The sequence below is a fragment of the Rhinoraja longicauda genome, chromosome 26 (genome assembly GCF_053455715.1).
Source record: "Rhinoraja longicauda isolate Sanriku21f chromosome 26, sRhiLon1.1, whole genome shotgun sequence".
Lineage (NCBI taxonomy): Eukaryota > Metazoa > Chordata > Chondrichthyes > Rajiformes > Arhynchobatidae > Rhinoraja > Rhinoraja longicauda.
Window position 1 is genome coordinate 22,321,292 of NC_135978.1, and position 23,876 is coordinate 22,345,167.

The 23,876-nt window shown below is 45.1% G+C and overlaps 1 protein-coding gene across 5 annotated transcripts in view; it reads left to right on the plus strand.

Moving 5' to 3' along the window:
* The window catches only part of LOC144606521 (flotillin-2), a 93,942-nt gene extending 74,829 nt beyond the window's left edge, over nucleotides 1-19,113 (plus strand). For all 5 annotated transcript variants that reach the window (XM_078422752.1, XM_078422751.1, XM_078422756.1 and 2 more), the window contains 6 exons: nucleotides 6,410-6,523; nucleotides 7,539-7,658; nucleotides 9,222-9,436; nucleotides 11,734-11,917; nucleotides 13,868-14,017; nucleotides 15,755-19,113. In XM_078422752.1, the coding sequence (XP_078278878.1) occupies nucleotides 6,410-6,523; nucleotides 7,539-7,658; nucleotides 9,222-9,436; nucleotides 11,734-11,917; nucleotides 13,868-14,017; nucleotides 15,755-15,793 (822 nt within the window). In that variant the 3' untranslated portion in view covers nucleotides 15,794-19,113. The remainder of the gene's footprint in view (nucleotides 1-6,409; nucleotides 6,524-7,538; nucleotides 7,659-9,221; nucleotides 9,437-11,733; nucleotides 11,918-13,867; nucleotides 14,018-15,754) is intronic.
* Nucleotides 19,114-23,876: the final 4,763 nt, after the last annotated feature.

The window sequence follows — 23,876 nt, forward strand, 5'->3', positions numbered from 1 at the left end:
TGAGGCGGCCCCTTGTAAATGCATTTGATGGTTTGGGGGGGAATTTGTTCTACCACGATGCCTGTCTGATGGATGTTTCTGCCACAGTGGGGACACAATGAGAATAATGTGTAGTGAGAAAACAGCTGGGTAAATGGAGGGTGAAGAGGAAGAGCAGCATTGCCAGAAGAGATTGCAGAATTGGGGAAGAGTGAAGGAGTTGAACGATGTACAGAGAAGAGCAAGGGTAATCGAGAAGGAATAATGAGAGGCGAGCAAGTGGTGTCTCAGAGTGTAAGATCCAGGCATAGAAGAGGATGGCAACAACGTGGTGACAATGAGGATGAAAATCTATGGAAGCATATGAATAGGGTGCAGGAGTAGCCAATTAGCCCTTCAAGCCATCTGTACTATTCAGTGAGGTCATGACTAATCAGATTGTAATTTCACTCAGCAATATTCTTTCATCTTATTTTAAACATTGAGGGCTCGAAGCAGTGTTGAGGCATAAAGGTAATATTTTTTGTTTAAAAAAAAATTATATGTTTTTTTCCAACAGCTTAATTAAAAAGTAAAGAAAATTTTAAACTGCACCTTTCACGGTCTCATGTGCATCTGCTGAAGTAGAGAAGTAGGAAGGATTTTGTGGGCCATGGTCAGGCAACGGCTGAGAGGTTGCATCCACCGTTGTGGTCAGCACACCTCAAAAGTGTGAGGGATCTTGAGAGAGGGCGGAGGAGCTGTTCCAGGATGGTTCTGGGGGCGAGAGGTTTTCGCTAAAGGGTCAATGTTGGAGAAGATGCGTCGCTCTCCTTGGAGCAAACATGGACGGGAGATTTGTTAGACGAGTCCAGATTGAGAGTTTCAGATGAAATAAAGATAAAGAAACGATAAAGATCCAAGGGCTGGGGCACAGTTTAAGGGATGGAGATACAGGGGATGGAGGAAAAACTTCCTTGCACAGCGAGGGGCAAGTCAGTGTATCACGGGAAGCATCAAACCCAGATGGGTCCTTAAGTTGAATAATATGATGCTTGTCATTAGAGTTCACTCAAGGTTAGGGTTAGGATTTGCTCGGGATTAGGATTCATCAGCTAAAGAGGAATGCTGATTGCACAACACGGAGCACAGCGGACCATTCGGCACAACTGATCTGTTCCGGTGCCTGAGCTGTGCATTTGTTTCTCCCAACCACTTTTTCTTGTCTCATGATCAAATCCTTGTATTCGTCCTTCTCTCATGTTATCTCCTTTAATGCATCGAAAGAAAAGTTATTTAAAATTGTACTGTGGGAATATCCAGCCACATTTTTCATACACATCACAGCGACATGGCATTCTCATATAACAGGAGCCTGGAATCTGGGGCGGGAACTTTCAGAGAGATCTCATCAGGAGAATTTTTAATGTCTTTTGCTACTGAATGAGCTAAAACATTGCAGAAGTGAAGGCCATTCCTTTCCATTCAGTGAAATGCCAGCTCCCCTATCTCTGTAATCTATGACATTTTAAGCTGTGTTTCTGAAACACTAGACGATTCACACAGCTCTGTTATTTTTAACTTGAAATTTTTAAGTTATGTTAAGAATGTGGTGAGAAGTTTTTCTTTTCTGTTACAAGACCAGAATTGCCCATTCCTACACAGATCTTTCTGTCCTCGGTCTCCTCTATTGTCAGAGTGAGGCTAAATGCAAACTGGAGGAACAGCATCTCATATTTCGCTTGGGCAGCTCACAGCCCAGTGGTATGAATATTGATTTCTCTCACTTCAGGCATTCCCTCTCTCTCTATCCCTCCCCCACCCAAGTCACACTAGCTTCTCATTTTCACCCTGCAAACAGCTTACAATGGCCTGTTTCCTTTATCGTTAGTTTTTTGTATATCTTTCATTCATTGTTCTTTATCTCTCCACATCACCGTCTATCTCTCGTTTCCCTTATCCCTAACCAGTCTGAAGAAGGGTCTCGACCCGAAACGTCACCCATTCCTTCTCTCCAGAGATGCTGCCTGCCCCGCTGAGTTACTCCAGCTTTTTGTGTCCATCTCCAGAATTGTATATATGCCATGCCTGCATTTCCTACCACCTGATAAACACTTTGAATATCTGATACCATTAACCCTGTAGTTATTGCCTGATATCTCTCACTTCCATTTATTTTTCATTTATCTCTTGCCCATTATTTTTTGTTTGCTCACCCGCAGTGCCTTCTGCTTCACCTGTGCCTTGGTTTTAAAATTCCTCACCCCTCCCTGCCTATGTCCCTGATGCGTCTCTGCACCTCCTGCTGGCCTGTGAGTCTTGGTGATTTCTGCACTCCTTTAATTCCGGCCCTTTTCTTGCCCCTATTTTTACTTGCTCCACTAATTACAAGCGTGCTTTCAGATACGTCAACCCCCAGCTTAAACATTCTTCCTCAAAGATGCAACTTAAAATCTCCCGCATTGCACCATCATTCCTGACGCCTTTCTGCCAAAGTTCTCAGTTTATTAATACCAGAAAATACATTTAAGCACACTGAGATATTTACTTGCTTTGAAAAATCTATAGCAATTCAAATTGTGTCTCTTAAAAAGTGGGTATTCTTAATGGTTCTTGCATCTTAAACAGCAAACTTGACAATAATTTAAATCTCTCCCAGTGGTTACTGTGCTGAGTGGAATGAGCATTTCAAAGTGTTTATTTAGTAATGTTACTCGACTGAGGATGCAGAAGGAATGTTTATGTCATGGATTTCCAACATGGACATGAAGAGAGAACCACACCTCCACACAGCTCCCTTGCTACGGCAATGTGTGACGGTAGTTAATGTGCTTACGTTGTCAAAGATGAATGTGTGAATTCATCTTTTCACTGAGCAGGAAGAGTTAAATCCATGGGTCAGTTCACCTGTGCAATTTTCTGATATCCAATGGTTCACTGATTCTGGTGCAGAAACATCGCTGTAATTCTGAAAAGATTAAGCATTGTTGACTGCGGCTGCAGCAGCTTATGCATTAACGAAGCTCTGGGGATGGAAACAAGAAAGGTGCTGGCTGATGATCTGACTTTCCACTTGGGGCAGTAATGCAGGGAACTGGAGTTGTGGTCCAGCAGTCGTTGCCTGGCTGGCTGCTTCCTGTCATGTACAGTGGTTGTCAGAAAACATCTCGTGCGTGGAAAGTGCACTGTGAAGCAACACTAATTTGAGCTAATGTGACTTCTTGACGTTTCATCACTAAAGTGAACACCATAGAATATTCTGTAGGAAGTCATGATGTCGGACGCTCCCTGGTTGATTTGTCAATGTCGGCATTCTTAAAATTCCTGTACTTTTTTCAAAAGGAAAATATTTTGTCAGGTTAGAGTTGAATTTGTTGATTTGTGGAAGACCATCTAAATTAGTGGGGGTTTTTTGTTGTTGATTCTCTTGCTCTGGATATTGGCTCTCAGTCCTGCGGAGTCCCTCCCTTGACACTCCCCCCTCCCACTCTCAGTGTTCAGTACCGTGCAGCCTCTCCACCACAGCTGTGCATTGTAACAAGTATTGTGAAGGGACGCTTCCCTGACAGGAGTTATCCTGTTACTTGGACCAACATTCGCCAGGTCTACACATATTGAATGATAGAACAGCATTGACACAGGCCCTTCAGCCCGCCGAGTCCATGCTGACCATTGATCACCCATTCACACTAGTTCTATGTTTCCCCACATTGACTGACTTTTGCTCCTACTTTCTATCATGTAGCAAGCTTGCGCCTGTACCATGCCTCCCATGATAAAGTGCAGCTAAACATTTGCAGCCACTGGAGCACTTTTTAAGTAATATGGTCATTGGTGTAATGTGGGGAAACATGCCACACACATAGTGGCCAGATAATCTGCCCTAGTGATGTAAATTGAGGAATAAACTTTAGCTCCAGGGTACTGGCTTGGACTCTCCAAACTGTCAGAAGATGTTTTTGATGTCTATCTGCAAGATTAGGCAGAACCTCTGCTTAACATTTCATAAGAAAGGCTCTTCATCTCCCAGTGGTGTATGAGAGGGGAGACGTTTGAAGGAAATGGGCACGTTTGTGGGTGGTTGGAATGGGGGTGGAGGCAGACATGAAAATGGCATTCAAGAAGCCTTTAGATAGGCACATAGATATGGAGGGAGATGAACTCCATGCAGGCAGAGACGAGGAGATTAGATTAACTTGGCATCATGTCCAGCATGGACATTGTGGGCCAAAGGACCTATTCTGGTGCTGTAGTGTTCTATGTTCTGTGGCTGGAGAATGATCTGAAGCTGGCATCCAAAGAATAAAATTATTTTCAAAGGGAATTACATAGTTCCTTTAAGAAGAATGCTGAATATAGGGAGCAAATACTGAGATTACATAGTGCTTCAGATGAATTCTCTGCTGGTCTTGATTTAATGGAAGGCAAGCATTGTCTGTATTCTGCAGTGTCCACACCACTCTTGGCCCTAGGCTGTTCCAGCACAAATTCATGTAATCATCACACAGAGGAGGAGGCCTTTTGTCCTGTCAACATCAAGGCAGCGCTCTGCATGGCAGTTCACTCAACTACATCAGAGAAGCTGGAAACAGTCAGCAGATCCAGCAACATCCGTGGAGAGAGAAACTGCATAAACATTCTAGGTGGCTGAACATCCCGTAGAACTGGTGATCTAATATGAGAACCATCCTTCTCATGGATAAATAGAAGAGGATGAGGACATTTGACTCTTCCAGCCTGATCCACAATTCAATACAATTATTGCTGATCATCAAGATTTGGGTAGGCAGTTCCAGCTTTCTGCTCCCATTGCTTGATCCCTCCAACCCTGACTTCATCTATCTTCTGTGCTGAAGAGATTTCTCCCCATCCGGTCCTACATGATGCCTTTTATCCTTTTGACTGTGAGCCCCACTCATCGGGAACATCCGTCTTCTCAACTGGATCTTATTCCAGCACTGAAGAAGGGTCTCGACCCGAAAGGTCACCCATTCCTTCTCTCCCGAGATGCTGCCTGACCTGCTGAGTTACTCCAGCATTTTGTGAATAAATCTTATTCCAGCACCCTGGCTGGGACAGTGAGTGTAGTCCTTACTGGCGACTGCCAGCACCTGCTCCCTACCATCTCCCATGGGGTGTGATGGAAGGTGCGGTGTCCCCTCCTTTTGGTTGCACACATGTCCCCGTGCCAGAGATTGCTCTTTAGTCGCAAGCTCAGCAGTGGCTTTTATCTGTGTCCTGAATGATGCGCCGCTGATTGGATGCAGCCAATCTCTGCTTTATATGCTGCTGTGGTCCCCCGAAGAACATGCACTATTGCAGCAAGACATCCCTGCTACATTCAGAACCTCTTGCTACGAAAGCCAACTTAATTGCCTACTGCACCTGCACACTTGCCTTCAGTGATTGGTGAACAAGTACCCCCATGTCTCAGTGTGTTTCTCCTATTTCCTATTCTTGGCCATTCAGATAATCTGCATTCCTGTTATTTCCACCAAAAAAGTGGAACCTTGCATTTTTGCGCACTATATATCTGCTCACTCCGTCAACTCCCCATGTCAACCTTCATCCTCCAGAACTCATTCACTCTCCCAGCTCAGTCATTCACTGACTTAGAGATTCCACTTTTAGAACATGGAACAGTACAGCCACAGGAACGGCCCTTCGGCCCACAGCATTTCAGCAGAACATGATGCCAAGATAAACTAATTTCCTTTGCCTGCAAGTGATCCGTATCCCTCCATTCCCTGCATATCCACGTACACATCTAAAATCTTCTTAAACGCCACAACCATATCTACTCCACCACCACTCCTCGCAATGAGTTCTAGGCATCCGCCACTCTGTTTAAAAATACTTGGCCTGCACATCTCCTTTCAACGCTGCCCCTCTCAGCTTAAAGGTATGGCCCTTGAGTCTTTTGACATTTCCACCCTCGGACAAAGGTTCTGACAGTCTAGACAGAAGGAACTGCAGATACTAGTTTAGAATTTAGAAATAAAAATGCAAAGTTCTGGAGTAACTCAGCGAGTCAGGCAACATCTCTGGAGAGCGTGGATATGCGAAGTTTTGGGTAGGGGCCCAATGTTCTTACAATCCCCACTACTTCAATCAGTTTGTGTCTTTTTCTGATTGTCTACCCTATCTATGCCCCTTATAATTTTATATACTTCTGTGAGGTCTCCCCTCAACCTCTGATAGAACATAGAAATTCACTTGTTCAAATCATTAATATGTCCAAAAATAGAAAAGCTTTGGTTCTGGTAAGACAAACAAAGAGAGAGGTTTCTTTTGTAACAGGCTGTAATTCGGTGTGCATTGGCATGTGTTGTATCTTTGGGTGGGATTTGATTTCCACAGCCATGATCCACAGGGTGGCTAATGATTACATTCCTGGAATGGTTGTGTGGGGTTTAGTTGGCCTCAAACACCTCTTTTCTTTGTCCCACAGGATGTTTACGACAAGGTGGAGTACCTGAGTTCGTTAGGGAAGTCCCAGACAGCAATGGTGCAGAGAGATGCGGAGGTCGGAGTGGCGGAAGCCGAGAGGGATGCCGGGATCCGGGTAACTGTTGTTCACTCATCACTGTAGTCCAGGGATTCTGGGAGAGTGGGGGCCTGATTTTTCATGTAAGGGGAGGGTAGCTGAGCATGAAAACGTACTGGCATACAGTCTGTGGTCACTTTGTGTTAAAAGCAAGGAATTGATAAATACACTGGTACCCTGCTGATACCACCCTACCAAAGTTTTGTTTCACCACTCTTGGTGCTGGAGTCTTAACGCCAATACATATCCTTTGCACGGAGTCACACCCTGAACACATCCCCTGCACTGGAGTACACAATGAACACACATCCTCTGCACTGGGTTACACCCAACTGTGCCGGATGCATATTGCCTGTAGCGATGAAACGTGAGCACATGTCTTAGTGTGGAGCGGACCACAGAGGCTGTGTCAGGAGAGCAGCACGGCGGTTCCACACAGAGACACGGACTCAGGATTGCACCCTGGCTGGGGAAGTGAGGGTGGCCCTTGGTGATAAAGACAGCACCTGCTCCCTGCCATCTCTCCCACAGGGTGTGATGGAAGTTGTGGCATCCCCCTTCTCTTAGTACAAACTTCCCCATGCCAGAGATTCCTCTTTAGTGGCGAGCTCTCCGTGCCCTGAATGACGTGGCGCTGATCGGGTGCGGCAGGTCTCTGGTTTATCCGTTGCCACATCTGGTCAGGGATACTCCTGCAGCTTTCCTCAAGGTCCAGCACTTACGCCAGTGGTCTAATCTTCAACTAAACTGCCTGGCCACGTGGTGACAGATGGTTTATGTCCATTGTGCTGAAACTGAAACACGATCTTTCCCCTCCCCTCCCCTCTCCCCGCACCATCCCATTGCTCGCATTTCTGCAAACAAAGCTACTGAAGAATAAATATAAAACCTCTGATTTCTCGCCTGGTGCTGCCCAGTGCCAGTGCTGCATGGGTAGACTTTCCCATAAAGAGTGAGGGACACTTCAACCACAGCAAAATTCCAGCCGAGCCTCATTACTCTTGTGCTCATACTGTATCCTTAAAATCCACAGGAAGCTGAATACAAGAAGGAAACCATGGATGTCAAGTACAGTGCGGACGCCAAGATGGCAGACTCCAAACGAGCCTTTGAAATGCAGAAGGCAGCTTTTAATCAGGAGATAAATACAAAGGTATGTTTGTTTTGTGCAACAAGGAGTGAGTATAAATTCTGTATCTGAAGCTCCAGTGGGATTTTGATGAGGCCCGAGGCTGAACAATACGTAGACTGATAATGGGACTGTTTATTGGGCCAGGGATTGTCTCGGTCATGAGTCAGCAGCTTGGGAGCAGACAACTTGATCGATCTTTTTCGTTTAGAGAGAGAGAATGGAAACGGGCCCTTCTGCCCACCAAGTTCACCCCAACCATTGATCACTAGTTCTGTTATCCCACTTTCGCATCCATTCCCTGCACACGGGGCAATTTACAAAGTTCAATTAACCTACAGACATGCGCATCTTTATGATGTAGGGAGAAACCAGAGCATGTGGAGTAAACCCAAGCGGTCACCGGGAGAACGTGCAAACTCCACACAGGTAGCACCCAAGGTCAAGACTGATCCCAGGTCTCTGGTGTAGTAGCTCTACCAGCTGTGTCACTGTGCTGCCCTTTATTGCTGCTGCATCAGTACTTGCATTTAAAAAAAAGACAGTGCTGGAGTAACTCAACATGACTCATTGAGTTACTCCAGCACTTTGTGTCTTTAAAAAAACCCAACAAGCATCTGCAGTTCCTTTGTTCTGCGTTAGTGTTTATACTCCACAGAAATCTCCGTATTTCACTCCCACCACTTTCTCCCTTGTGTATTTAACAAGCTTCTTGCATTTCCCGAAAGCATTTTATCGCGGAAAATAAAAGCTGGCGGTGTGGATATAACTAGTTGGCCTGGGTTAGTGATTGGAAGGCTAACAGGATGGCAAAATGTAATTAGAATGCCTTTATTGTCATTGTACGAGCAGTACAACAAAATTAAAAGTGCTACATCTGAAACAGTGCGACGGTGCAAATCTTTCAAAAACAATCACACAAACATAGGAACCAATACAATAAGTACCAATATCAATAAAAACTAATAAATAATAAATGCGTTTTGCACCTAAGTTGCTGTATTTTTAAAAAAGTGCAAAGAAAGTGCACTTCAAGGGCCAAAAGGCAAGTATTTCCATTCACAGTTCTTATGGCCCAGGGAAAGAAACTGTTTTTAAGTCGGTTGGTTCTGGTACATCCCAAAGACGTACAGGTTCGCAGGGTAATTATCCTGCGCACATTCCCCCAAGTGCGTAGGGAAAGTGGGATAACATAGAACTAGTGTTAAAGGGTCGGCATGGACTCCCTGGCCCAAAGGACTTGTTTCAATGCTGTATCTTTCAATACAGTCAATTAATGTAAGAGCTCTAACAGGAAAACAGGGCAGGCCCACAAATGGGTCCTACAAATACCATTAAAAATACTGTCTTCTTGGAGATTTTCTATCAAGCTTCCCTGTTTTACTCATTGAAATACATTTTGCTGTTGAGAATTGGTATTAGATTGTAACTCAGTGGGGGAAAAATGTGGTGCATCATAAAAGAAGAGAGGAAGATAAATATTTTACCTAATTAAAACGTGTGAGGGAGAAATCTGAACCTTGTGCAGTATCTGTGAGTGGAATGGCTCTTAGAACACTAAAATATTCTTTTTTCATCCCCATTTAGAAAGCCGAGGCTCAGCTGGCTTATGAACTCCAGGGGGCCAAAGAGCAGCAGAAGATCAGACAGGAAGAGATCGAGATCGAAGTGGTGCAGCGCAAGAAGCAGATTGACATTGAGGAGAAAGAGATTATTCGCATGGACAAGGAGCTGATCGGGACGGTGAAGAGGCCGGCAGAAGCAGAGGCCTTCAAGATGCAGCAGCTTGCAGAAGGCCAGAAGTGCGTGTGTGACATCTGCCGCCATTCCCCCTGACTGCTTTCACTCTGTTAATGAAGCGCTATTGTGATGCACCCCATCACAGGGGTGGTCTGTTAAACAGAATGCATGTTCTACAGTGTGTTCTCTGATTGATTGATTGCATATAAACAGGCCCTTGAGCCTACTGAGTCCACGCCGACTATCGATCACCAGTTCACACTAGTTTTATGTTATCCCACTTTCTTATCCACAACCTATACTGGGGGTAATTTACAGAGGCTCGGATGTTTCTCAATCACTGAATCTCAAGCTGGATCACAGGAACAGGAAGAGGCCTTTTGGCCCTTGCTGCCTGTTCCACCATTGTACTCGCTGATATGTATCTAAGCTCCATCCAATGGATATTTCTTCCCACTTTGCACAACACCCTGAGCAGAGAGTAATGTTTTGATCCACGTTTTGATTAGTTTCTCAAATGTCATGCTCTGCAGAACTCCATACACAGAATCATAGTCATACAGCACAGAAACTGGCCCTTTGGCCCCATTAATCCATGCCAAACAAGAAGTCCCATCAAAACTGGTCCCACTTGCTTACATTTGCCGCTTACCCCTCTAAACCTTTCCTATCCATATCTAAATGACTTTTAAATGTTGTTATTGTACGTGCCTCAACTAAATGCTCTGGCAGTCAATTGTATGTGAATCCTCTGTCAGCAGGCAGCTTAGGGAAATGCATGAATTCTTTCTTGAGTATTTTGAAATCTCAGCGATGACATCTGAATGATATTTTTATTTACATCTGTAAATTGAAGAAGGCTCTGATCTGAGTCCTGTGCTATATATTTCAGCACCCAGGTAGAATTCTATGCAAAGGTGTCAAATGCATTGTTTAATTGCCACTTGCAGTGGTTTAGAAAAAAATGATATTGTTCTGGGCAACGGCACAAGGACACAGGAGACAGAGTGGGCCACTCGACCCCTGAAGCTTGGCCTGCTGTCTAATATGACCATGGCTGGTCTGCACTGGCCTCATCTCCTCTTTTGTGCCAATTCCCTAATCTTTCAAAAATGGGTGTACTTGCAATTTTAAACCTTATGATAATCTTGCCACTGCAACCCAGACAATCACCACCTTCTGCAAACAAAATTGTGTTTTACATGAGCAGTCCCTTATCTTGTAACTATGTCTCGTTTGAGACTCTTCCATGAATGAGAACATCGCGACATCTTCCCAGTCATGTCCCTTCAGTATTTTCTATATCTCAATAAGATGGCACCTCATTCTTCAAAGAATAAAGACCCAATCTGTTTAGACTTTGTCGATAGGACAGTTCTCTCATCCTAAAAATCAGCCTTGTGAATCTCCTTTGGACTGCCTCCAATATTTTTAGTTTGGTAAGGAGACCAAAAGAGTGTGTAGATTTCCTGCTGTGGCCTCATCAAAATTCTGTACCAATTGTAACAAAATCTCTCTATTTCTAAACTCCAATCCCTCTGCAATGAAAACCATTATGTAATTTGCCCACTGATTTGTTGCATCTGCCTGCAAAGCTTTGTAATTCGTGCACTAGAATACCTAGACTCCTCTGAACTTCAACTATTTGCAGGCTCTCCACTTTGATAAAAGTTTTCCTTTGGATTTTAGTCTGAAGAAGGTTCCCAACCCCAACACATCATCTGTCCATTTCCCTCCCCAGATGTTGCCTGACCTGCTGAGCTACTCCAGCACTTTGTGTTTTGCTCAAAATTCCACAACCTACAGTCTCTTGTGTCCTTTTGATTCTTCTTGGTATTGGTTTATTGTTGTCATGTGTATCATGATACGGTGAAAAGCATTGTTTTGTGTGCGATCCAGTCAAATCACACTAGACACAAGTACAATCAAGCCATACACAAATACCACAGGTAGCGCAAAGAGAAAAATAACCAGAGTGCAGAATATAGCTGCAGAGAGAGATTTACAAATGTGCGATGGTCACAATGAGGTAGATTAAGAGATTGGGTCTAATCCCTTATTTTATGAGAGGCCCGCTCATTAATCTGATAAACAGCGGGAAACCACATTCCTCACATTGAACTCCATTTGTCAAGGTTTTGCCCAATCACTCGATATCTGCACCAGGACCCTGATCCAGGAGCGCTTACTCAGTGTCCTGCCCACCATTTATCCCCTATGTTTTGTGAGATCTTGCTGTGTGTGAAATGCTGCCCATTTTCCCCATATCCTGTCAGTGGCCGCACTGCAAACACTGTATAATTCCCAGACATGCTTTAGTAGTGGAAGATAATAGGCTAATTCTTGTGCATCTCTGCAGAGTGAAGCAAGTGCTGATTGCCCAGGCTCAAGCCGAAAAGATCCGCAAGATCGGTGAGGCTGAAGCCTCCGCTATTGTAGCCATTGGAAAAGCCAACGCTGAGAGGATGCGTTTGAAGGCAGCAGGATATCGGCAGTATGGAGAAGCAGCCAAGATGGCGATGGTGCTGGAAGCTCTTCCCAAGGTAAACTGCTGCTTTAACAATGCTGCAAGAATCGCACCCTGACAACTGTAGGTGGACTGTTGTCAAAAAGCCTGGCTGGGTAGGGGTTCAAAGTTGTCCATGGAGCAGCTAAAGGAAGCACCGAGGAATGTGCACTGCTGCTCCAGTGGAGGTGGAAATGTTGATTCAGTAAGGAAATGGATCTGCATTTGAAAAGGATGAACGTGAAAAGACCGGAGTGGTGGAATTAGCAAGAAGAACTGCAATAATTCTGTCAGTGAATCTCCTGGATTCTTCAGTCACTGTCTGAAACCAAACAGTAAACGGGTGGGATTTCTGAGTGTGCACTCTGATCACAAAGCACTTGCAAGGGATTGGGTTGGTGTTCAATGGGCATTGTTAGAGTTCCTTTCATTAGTTTTATTCCCACTGAACAGACTATTTACACTGGGGGCCTCATGTTATCCATCCCAGTGTATGCTCAGTCCCGTAGACTCCTCATAGAGGCAGCAGGGGACCAATCCCCCGTGTAGTCTACCGTGATCACATAGTGGTCAGTACTCTGTGTTGTGGCCACTCAATCTCTGTTCAAATCGAATCATGGTCATTGCAATTACATAGCTTAATATTTTAGGGCGACACAGTGGTGCATCTGCCTCACCGAGCCAGTAGTTCGATTCTGACCCTTGGGTACTATCTGTGTGGAGTTAGCACTTTTTCCCCTGTGACCGCCAGTGTTTTCTCTGGATGCCCCGGTTTCCTTCCACATCCCAAAGATATGTGGCTTTGTAGGTTAGTTGGCCTATAAATTGCCCCTAGGTAAATTGCCCCGAGAGTGTTGGGAGTGGATGTGAAAGTGGGATAATATAGAACTAGTGTGAATGGGTGATCGATTGTCAGAATGAACTCAGTGGGCTGAAGGGCCCGATTCATTGCTGTACCTCTAAACCAGCGGTCTCCAAACTATGGTCCGTGGGCCACATCCGGCCCGCCATGAGATTTTATCCGGCTCGCAGCAAGCACGTTCCGTGCTGCGGGTTCTGTGGTAGCGTGGGATTTTTTTTTTTTAGCGGCCTATATGAATGGTGGTTTATTGTCATGTGTGCACTGCAAAGTGGAATTATTTTAGCGCAGATTACATGTGCACGAGTCACCACCATATTTTGGCACCGTTTACAAAAGTCCAAAGTCGGGTCTGTGCGCTGGATGTACTGGAGCGGCTCCCGATCCAGGCGAGCCCCAGGCTGCTGCAGGGCCTCCTCCGTCGTCCTCGACTGGCTCGGCCCGTCGATCGTCGTCCCTCTCCTTGCCTGACCGACCGCCTCTGTGTCCTGGGGGAAACGCCTTCTGCAGCCGACCTTGCAGGCGCTAGAGGCATTACCCCTCTCCTACTGGCCCACTCTTCGTGTCCGTCTCACCGGTTCTCCGGTCTTCAGAGCTGATCTCGGCAGTTTCCGAACTTACGCGTTAGGTAGGCTATCAAGTTGAGGGTTTTTATGCAGCTGCTGACTTAATAATAATTTTCAATTTTACTGATTTCATAGTGGAGTGCCCACCGAGTCACTGTGACACACATGTGTTCACTCCACCATTATATTATATGATATTTCTATACTATCTGCATGCCCACTGGTGGTCACTGTATTTTTTCTGTTTTATAAATAATTGTATACCTACGGTATATATACCAATATTTCAAGCTCTTTTTAAAAATTGAATATTATTTATTTGTTGCCATATAAACCTCATTAAATTTATAAAACTGATATTTCTTTATTTTTTCCTATGGCCTGCAAAAATGTGCCGAATATATAATGTGGCCCTCATGCTGAAAAGTTTGGAGGCCCCTGCTCTAAACTAAAAAATCCCATCAAGACAGTTACTCAGTGTACTGATCAGGCAGTGAGGATGGTGAGACACTTGTGCCATGTTTTTTTGCTACTTTCTACTCACGGTAAACTCTATCCCCAGATCGCCGCACAGGCAGCAGCTCCACTTGCTAAGACGGATGAAATCGTGATCCTTGGTGGAGACAGTAACCGCATTACATCAGAGGTCACGCGCTTACTGGCTGAGGTCCCTGCCTCCGTCCAAGCTCTCACAGGGGTGGATCTTTCCAAGGTCAGTGCCGCGCGTCCTTCCTGAAATGTTCCAGTATCCTGTAAATATACCTGTTTAACGCTTTGCATGTCGGACTATTTAATGCGAGCGTTTGACGGAATCTCAATGGAGGTGGTCACTAGGCCCATCAAGTCTGCTGGCTGCATGCAAATACTTTGCTTTCTGCTGCTTACACACTGCCCTTCAGAATGCTGCAGTTGAATCTGCCTCCACTCCTGCCCCTGACAGTGTATTCCATACTGCAACCTCACCCTAAGGAGAGCAACCCCAGTCTATGTGACTGAAGACCTCAATCCAGGAAGAAATTGAATAAAATTCTTCTGCTTCTCCAAAGCCCCAAGTATTTTTCCTAAAATGTAGCACCAGAACTGGGCACAATCTCTAGTTGTAACCATCACAGGTCATCATTCCCCATGTATTTTTGTGTGAGGATAAAGCCGTTTTTATCCTCTCTCTGGACCTGCCTGACCACTTTAAATCAACAACATATTATGCCTCTAGTTCACTCGGTTCCCACACAACTTCTTAATTGACATTCCCTCTTCTCATTCTTTTAACAAAAATGTAACATTTAACATTACTCAGCATTAAATTTCATCTGCATTCTGCCTACCCACCCCAAGTCTGCTGCACCTCTTGGAAGTCTTTTACTATCCACTGCAATTCAGCATTGCCCATGTCATTGATTGCAAAGAAACCCAGTGATGCGCATACTGATCCCAGCAAATCTCCGCTGAAGTTCACGGTCACTAACCTATCACCACTGTTACTTCTACAAAGCTGTTTTCTATCCATTTATTTTATTTCATGGCTTTCAATCGTGTTGCAAGAATGCTTTGTAGGACGTTATCAATTGCCTTTTGTAAATCCAAATGTACTGCGTGGATTGTATTCCCTCGTTGACACCTGGGGTACTTCATCAGAAAAAAGGTGGCACAGTGGTGCAGCGGGTAGAGCTGCTGCCTCACCCTGCCAGAGACCAGGGTACTGTCTGCGTGGAGTTTGTACGTTCTCCCTGTCATTGCGTGGGTTTCCTCCCATGTCCCAAAGACGTGCGGTTTGTAGGCCTCTGTAAATTGCCCCCAGTGTGTAGGGAGTGTATGTGAAAGTAGGATAACATAAAATTAGTGTGAGTGGGTGATTAATGGTCAGCATGGACTTAGTGGGCTGAAGGGCCTGTTTGCATGCTGTACCTTTTAAATCAATCAAAAATTCCAATTTATATGGGTTTGATTTGCCTATATTAAAGGTGTGATTGTGGTTACATGGCTGTGGCTTTATGCAGGGATTACCCCAAGTGAGATTAAACCAAAAACTTGGGTTTGTCACTCATACTTTTGCCACTTTTGGTGAGTTTAAACTGCACTCCACTTCGGGAGCAGTTGATCTAGGCAGCTGCAGCTTAAACTTGAGTGTCTGAGTGATCAACTGTTTAAAACAAATGAAAGGCATTGGAAATACTCAGCAGGTCTGGCAGCAATGGTAGAGAGAGAACTACTAGGTATATTTCAGCTTGACAATGCCGCCTGACTACCTTAGTGTTTCCATTTTTATTTCACATTTTGTTATTCAAGCCAACTTATCCATGTAGAGGCTCTCTGTCGAATCTCTGCTGTGTGTTCCGGTGAGTATCAGACTACTGCAGGGAATGGTGCACTGGTCCCTGAACATGTGGAGGCATCTGGTTCTGGCAAAGTTAGACTCCTCTCTTAACATTACATTGTCTTTCTTTCCTAGATTCCTTTGATCCAGAGTTTAACCCATGCCCAGGCTTGATCATCAGTCAACCAACCGAGGATGTTTCCCCACAGAAAGCACTACTCCACAGCTCTGCACCTCAGAATACTTGTTTAAGGGTCTCCTTTTCTACGAAAATTTATGTGTTTTTTTTTTTTTGGGTTTAGTTTTAAACCTCTGGTGCCTTAATTTAATCTGGTTCAGAATATCAAGCAGTTTTGTTTTTAAAATGATCCAAACTTTCAATCATTGCTTTTCATTTGCTGATGTTCCCACTTTGCTTTCAGAGTACATGAGACTCCAGTCCATGTTGCAGGTTGTGTAGAGGTGAATTATTCATCGGAAAACCACATCAGCCTTGTGAAATGTTGGCTGTTTGAAACTTTCTGCGGCTTTCTTACCTTTTTATTTCAGCGCCACTATCAATCCTAACTTAACCTGTTGGCGTTGATTTTTGGAAAGGAGCCATCAACCCAGCAGAAGGCCACTCAGCTAATCATTCCTGCACTTAGATTCTTACTTTCACACTGAATACCTAGACTCGTTTCCACTGAACTTCAGAGGACAATGAACTCTTGAAGTGCCTTTGTTGTTGGACTTAAGCTTGGACATTCCAAGATCTCCCTGACCAACCTACAACATGGACAGAGAACAAGCAAAGGATGGCAAGTACCAAGAGAGTTGGTAGTTCCAACAGACCAGGTTGTCTTTTTTCCTCCCCTGTGTCACTGGTTAAACCTGATCATAGAATGGTGATACCAGGAGACACGGCCAATCCTCCTCATGTGTGTCTCAGGATAGGAGAGAATAGGTGGTTGATACGTGGAGGACATTTTTGGATGTTCTGCTCGACTGAATACTGGTCACGATGTGCGATTGTGTACAGTAAAATTGAAAGTCACTGCAGAGTTTGGCGCAGGGTTCACAACCTGCAAGAATAAAGTTTATAAGTATCAACCACTTTTTGGCCTCAGCTGTTGATTGTGCTGGATATTGTGTACACGTCTTAAGCACGTGTTCACCTCGCTGTTTTCTCCAGCGGGGCTAAAGAAATGTCCTCTGTAAGCAAGAGTGTATCCCTGTGAATCTCTGGTTGGTCAGGTGATGCGATACTGGCTGTTACCTGTGCACCAGATGCACCACCTGAAGTAGCAGAGAGCCGTGAATCCATTTCACTCCCAACTAGAACTAGCAAACAAAATACCCTGTACAATCCCCTGTACCCATTCCTGTTAGAAGGATGGTGCCTGAGGTCACAGACACCAGAGAGCAGCCAGGACACTGGGCCAAGTCCGGCTGGGGTTCCACAGCTGCCCTGTGGTGAGCATGTTTACACTGGTGAGTCTAACAGTGATGCACCTCACCCTCCATCTGAAATCAAATGGCAGAGTTAGATCAGAGGCTCTGACGCTCTTCAGTCCCGTTCTCACTGGCTGCAGGGAAAAGGTCCATGTTTTGTCCTAGGTATCTATTGGTAAGAGTCCGAAATGGGTGAAGTTGTTCTCTGAACACAACAAGCACCCACACATCCACTCCCTTCTTCAATGTATCAAAGTCTTAAATACAAACTGCGAATCAGATAGTTAGCTGCTGGTATGAAATGTCCAGCCTGCACCAAGAAATTCATGCATTTATTTTAAATTGGTTAGTGGCTGTGTTGAGGGAGCAGAGTTCTGCCTTCCACACTGGTTACCTCTGCTACTGTTTCTGGTGCGTGTGATTTTGACATATTACCTACCTACCAAAGTGCAGCCTGAAGTTTCCACTGTGAGGATTTATGCAAATTCTGGAATACATCTAAACCTCTCTTTGGTGTGTGACCTGCCCTCACCACTCCCTCTGCCTGATGCCCCTGCATGGGGTGAGCATCAGTTCAGGGCAAATAGTTCCCTGTTTTTCCAAATGTATTCCAGGAGCAGAAGCCATGCATTTGTGCAACAGGTTTCAAACCCCCTCGACTTTTGTTTCTGTTCACTGTGCAGGAACTTTTTTACTGAAGCTGCAGGTGAGGTGATATTTCCCATTCCTGGTGTTTTCCATTTCTTTTCTAATCTCTGACAGTGGAATATGTGTCACAAAGCAGCCTACGGCCCTGTGTAGTTAGATCTTCCGCAGCTCATAGAGTCATACAGCACGGAAGGAAGCCCTTTGGCCCAACCTGCCCATGCCAACCAAGATGTTCCATCTAAATTAGTCCCATTTACGTGTTTGGCCCATATCCCTTCAAACCCTTCCTATCCATGTACCTGTCCAAGTGTCTTTTAAATATTGACGATATACACAAAATGCTGGAGCAACTCGGCATCTATGGAGTATAAACCAGCATCTGGAGTTCCTTCCGACTCGACTTTTAAATGTTGTTATGTACCTGCTTCAATTACTTCTTCTGGAAGCTCGTTCCATACACCCCCCACCCTCTGTGTGAAATAGATGCCCCTCAGATGTCCCTAAAACTAGGGACGACGCGGTGGTGCAGCTTGTCAAGCCCCTGTCTCACAGCGCCAGAAACCCAAGTTCTGTAACTTTATCAAAATCTTTCCCCTCTCTGCCCTCTTGTTCTTGATTTCCCTGTCCTGGGAAAAAGACTGTGCAAACGCCCTGTCTGTGCTTCGCATGATTTTATACGCCTCTATAAGATCACCCCTCAGCCTCATAAGTTCCAAGGAATGATTTCCCAGCCTGCCCAACCTCTCCCTATAGCTCAGGCCCGAATCCTGGCAACATCCTCGTAAATCTTCTTTGCACCCTTTCCCAGCTCAATGGCATGTTTCCTATGGTAAGGTGACCAAAACTGACCACAATACTTCAAGTGCAGCCTCACCAACGTCTTGTACATAGCTTAAGTTACATTGGAGACTGATTACCATCCCAGCAGGTGTGTGATGTGGGGATGTTGCAAGTACACAGTGAAATGTTTAATCTTCACATTCCCCTCCCCTTCGGGAGGTCCAGAGCAACTTTAACTTTGCAGTTTAACCTCTGAGTCCCAAGGTCCCGCCACTGAGCCAGAGGGATGCTGTTAACTGGCCAGTGGCTTATTCAACCAGCCACGCTTTTTAATGCATTGACTATGTAAACTGAAAATTAATTTGATCGTGTTTTTTCCTGCCAAAAATAATTTTGTTTAATAATGCATCTGTGTAAAAAAAAATTTGAATCGACATTTCTGCATTGAAAACGTAAAAATAAGTAAAAGGAGGAGCGAATGTGGTGTTTAATATGTACTCCCAAACACTTGTATAGAATTAGTGGTACAATTATGTATACAGTCAGAAGTAATCGTTTATGTAGTCTGTTTTTGAAATTGATTTGCATCAATGGTAATCACCACTCAGTGAAATATAAATACTGACATGTTGGTCCAAAGTCTTTGTCTTCTCTGTGCTGAATTCGGTCTAATGAGCACTTCGCGGGGCGTGTGGGTGCAAGTGGCTGGTCAACATCGAGGTTGAAATGCAGACCGTGCGAGGCGCACCGTGTAAATGAACGCTGTTTCTTTCAAGCTGCATTTATTTACGAGATGTGAGGTGGGTGGGGACACAAGACATTGGAGATGCTGGGGTTGGAACAGCAAACTGGTGGAGCAACTGAATAAGAAAATAACCAGATGCTGGTACAAATCGAAGGTATTTATTCACAAAATGCTGGAGTAACTCAGCAGGTCAGGCAGCATCTCGGGAGAGAAGGAATGGGTGACGTTTCGGGTCGAGACCCTTCTTCAGACTGAGGTGGAGCAACTGGGGGGTTGGGGTGATTTTTTTATTTTGGGACTTAAAAATTGAACTTAAATACTCAGCAGGTCATGCAGCATCTGTGAAGAGAGAAACAAACTCGCCATTTGAGGCTTAAATGTAGATTTCAAGTATAATTTGCAGGGTGGATGTTTCTTTGTAATAACCGAAACTGCACATGGAAGTAAGGAACATTTGTCTGATTGGATTTGTGTGGATATTAAAGTTGCCCAAGCTACGAATTGGGTCATTTGGATTTGAATAATTAAAAGAGGAATCAGACAAAGGTGCAAAAACTAGATACTAATGAATGTGCGGCAGAATGTAAATAATTGAGGTGTTAAACTAATCTGCCTGTAGAGGATTGGCATTAGATGATTCAAACCTACTGCCCAGCACTGGAGATTTGCTTTAAACAGATTGTGTACGATTTAAGACTACAATGCTTGGGTTTGTTTTAAATCCTTTATTAATCTCCTTCCAGACAGAAGACAGTGAATCTTTTCAAAGGACGTTTTTTTAACTGTAAAATACTGGAGATCTCAATCCAGCATTTGATTTTTGTAACACACTCATTGCAGGGCTTCCTTGCGAGGCTTTTATTTTTTTAATCCCATTGCTCAGAATAAACAAATCAGTCAGAGTAAAGTAATGGCAGATGAGGTTGGGAGAATGTCCTGAAACCCCAAAATCTTTCCACCATCAACAGATCTCAAGTTGGAATATTCTCCAGGACAAAGACATCCATCATCCTAGACATTCCTTCTCTCCTCTGACAGTGGATGCCTTGTGACTCATTTACAACATGCCCTGCAGTTATATGTCCAGGGAATTCCACATCTTCCAAACCTACAACCTCGACTGTCAGCTTTGGCCTTGGTTTGGCTCTTGGGCATATAAACACTGAAAGCTTACTGCCATCACAAACATATTGATTTGGTCCTGCATCTTACTGAACTAACACTTTATCTTCAAGACATTGGAGCACTTTTAATGAAAGGAAAAATTAAACTGCTCATGGAACACAATGTCAAACAGCATATGTTGGAGGAAAATGGACAGGCGTCATTTTGGGCTGGGACTTATCTTGGGTCTAGAAGATTAGTTTAGAGATATAGTGCAGAAACAGGCCCTTCAGCCCAACATGTCTATGCCAACCAGCGATCCCCATACACTAGCACAATTTACAATTTTACCAAGCCGTACAAATCGGTATGTCTTTGGACTGTGGGAGGAAACTGGAGCACCCAGAAACCCATGCAAGTCACGGGGCAAATGTACAAACTCGGGTCTCTAGCGTGGTAAGGCAGCAACTCCACTGCTGAGTCACTATGTCTCCCAGATGAAACATCATCTGCCCATTCCCTCCACAGGTGCTGCCTGACCTGCTGAGTTCCTCTGGCACTTTGTGTTTTACTCAAGATTCCATCATGGTAGTTTTTTTTCTATTTGGTTTGCTTTAGTTTATTATTGTCACATGTACCAACAGTGAAAAGCTTCTGTTTGCATGCAATCCAGTAAAATCACTTCATCATGTAGGGCATACTCGAGTCCAACAGACAGTGCAAAGAGAAAAATACCAGAGTACAGAATATAGTTTTACAGCATTGTAGTGTAACAGTTACAGAGAAAATGTCCAGTCCGAATAAAGGTCTTGACCCGAAACATTACCTATCCATGCCCTCCATTGGTGTGCCTGACCTGCTGAATTACTCCAGCATTTTGTATCCTTGATTATACTGTCTGCTTTGCTGAGGCAGCATGAAAAGTAGATGGAGTCAATGGTGGGAGGCTGGTCTGTGAGATGGACTGGCTTGAATCCACAACTCTGCAATTTTTTGGGCAGACCTGTTGGCTGACAGCCGCTAGGACCCACGAATGGACAGCTTAGCCAGGCCCAGGAGCAAACAAACCAGGACATTGAGATGTGAGTCTTGGGTTACACTAGTTCCAAGTGAGCACTTCACAGTTTGAGCCACTCACTGTTCCTGGCAGGAGCAGACAAACTGGGTCCTTGCTCAGCTGCTGCCTGGCAAACCTGGGCATACAGTGACCCCTGGTGGTGAGGTGGCAGTAAGAGTGCAAGGCAGGAGGCAACCGTCACACCTGATGTCTTTCAAGCTCCCTGAAAAGATCCTCTCCCTCCCTCGGGGTGGAAGATGCCCGTGCTTGGATTCCTTTAGTGTGGGGCGTGTCCATACACAAATGCGTTACATCCATGCAGCAATACATGGTCATCAGTTACCATGCTTACCATTGGACCACATTCATGATAGTCAATGCTCCTCTTCCCAAGTACTAACTGACTCCACTTTCCCCCTCTCCCATCACCTCATTAATCCTCCACCATATCCACAGACACACTTCAGAGAGACAAGGATAGCCAAGGCCAGCTTACTTGGGTGAACTTGTCAGACTGTTCACTGAATGTCAGCAAACCAGGTCATTGAGAACAAAGGAACAGAAGATCAATCAGGGCCTCACTTATCTCCAAGAGTTCACCTCGTGCTCATACTTCCTGTCGATAACGGGGTATATTTTGAACAGAACACAAAGTACTGCAGGAAATCAGTGGGTTAGGCAGCATCTGGGGAGGGAATGGACAGACATTTATTGAGACCCTTCTTCAGACCTTCAGATGCAGGTAGAGGAGAATAGTTTAACTTGGCACAGACATTGTGGGCTGAAGGGCTTGTTCCTGCAATATTATGTTGAGGCCCCGTCTACTCTTGCGTGGATGTGGAAGGGCAGCGATGTCTTTGAGTGTGGAGCATGTTGGCGATTGCGAAGGCACAATGGAAATTCAACATTTCCCCCAAAACTCCTTCAGCACACGTTTACTCTGCAATTTTGACTCCCTGTTGCACTGAAATAAAAATGCTCCTTAAGATTCTAAACCCAGTTGAATTCAGATGGGAGAGTTGGAGCAAATGATCTCTTTCCATGCTGCATAGGTTTACCTCATGGATAGTTTACCTAAGCATGGTTTGTGAAAATAGTCAACTTTGCCAGAAAGGCCCGTTGTCCTGGCAGCGGTGGCACTGGCTTGGAGTTGCAAGGTTGGCTTGGCCTGGCCATGTTGTGATGTCCCCTACTGCTGCTTCACTGCTCCAAACCACTGCAGGCCACGTCTGATCCGCGTGCTAGGCCTCTTGGAGTGGTGCATGATCTAATTGTGCCCCAGGCTCCTGCAGGGCCTCCAGTGGCCCACTCCATCGACGCCTTGATCCAGAGGCTTCAACTCATGAGCTTCATCCCTCACCTCAGACGGCCACTGTTCAGACACTGCACTGGGGTCCTGGCCCACAGCCAACCTTGGAGCATCCAGAGGACCACTGAGGGCGCGGGAGGCAAGGCCCCAGACCGCTTACTGGCATGTTGTTTTCTACGACCGCTGCCTTCTTGAATGATTCGGGTTCTGGCTGGTAAGTGGTAAGTAACATTCACACCACAGATATTGAGTAATGACAATTTCCAACAAGTGAGTCTCACCACCTACCCTTGCTCTTCAATAACCACCTTTACAGATCTCCCATCATCAATATCTTGTGCATCACCATTGAGTAGAATCCCCAGCGGACCAGCCACATAGATGCAATGGTTGCAAGAGCAGGTCAGAGGCTGGCAATTCTGTGGTGAGCGACTCACCTCCTGACACCCCAAAGCCTTTCAACCATCCACAAGACGCAAGGCAGGATGGTCTGCTCTCCACTTGCCTGGATGAGTGCAGTTCCAAAAACGTTCAGGAAGCTCGACATTATCCAGTCCAATATCGGTCCACCTGAACCAGCAGCCCATCCCCTTCCTTGACATTCATTCCCTAGTACAGTGTGTGCGCCACCTACAAAATGCTCTGCATTCACCTGCCCAAGATACTCCTACAGGACCTTCAGCTTTGGTGAAGATTGTAAATTGGCCCTAGTGTGTAGGATAGTGCTAGTATACAGGGATCACTGGTTGGCGTGGACTTGGTGGGCCGAAGGGCCTGTTTCCGTGCTGTATCTCTAAACTAAACTAAACTAGCACCTCCCAAACCCCACCCTCTCCAGCACAACAGGTTCGGGGAACACCACCACTACTAGGTTCTGCTCAAATCACACACTGTCCCAACTTGGAAATATATGATCACTTAATCTAAATCTAGCACTCCCTCCCCAACAGCACTGTGGGAGCACCTTCACCTCATGGACTGTGGCACCACAAGACAATGGCTCACTTCCTTAGCCAACTAGAGGTGGCAATAAATACAATGCCCAGATCTCAAAATGACTAGAAATTAAACTCCTCCCCAAAGCAGAGAATTCAGTAAGTGTTGACTCATGACTTGGCAACATGTTGTCAGCTCTCCACACCTGGTTCAATCTTTGCCAATCGCATCACAGTTTTCCAAA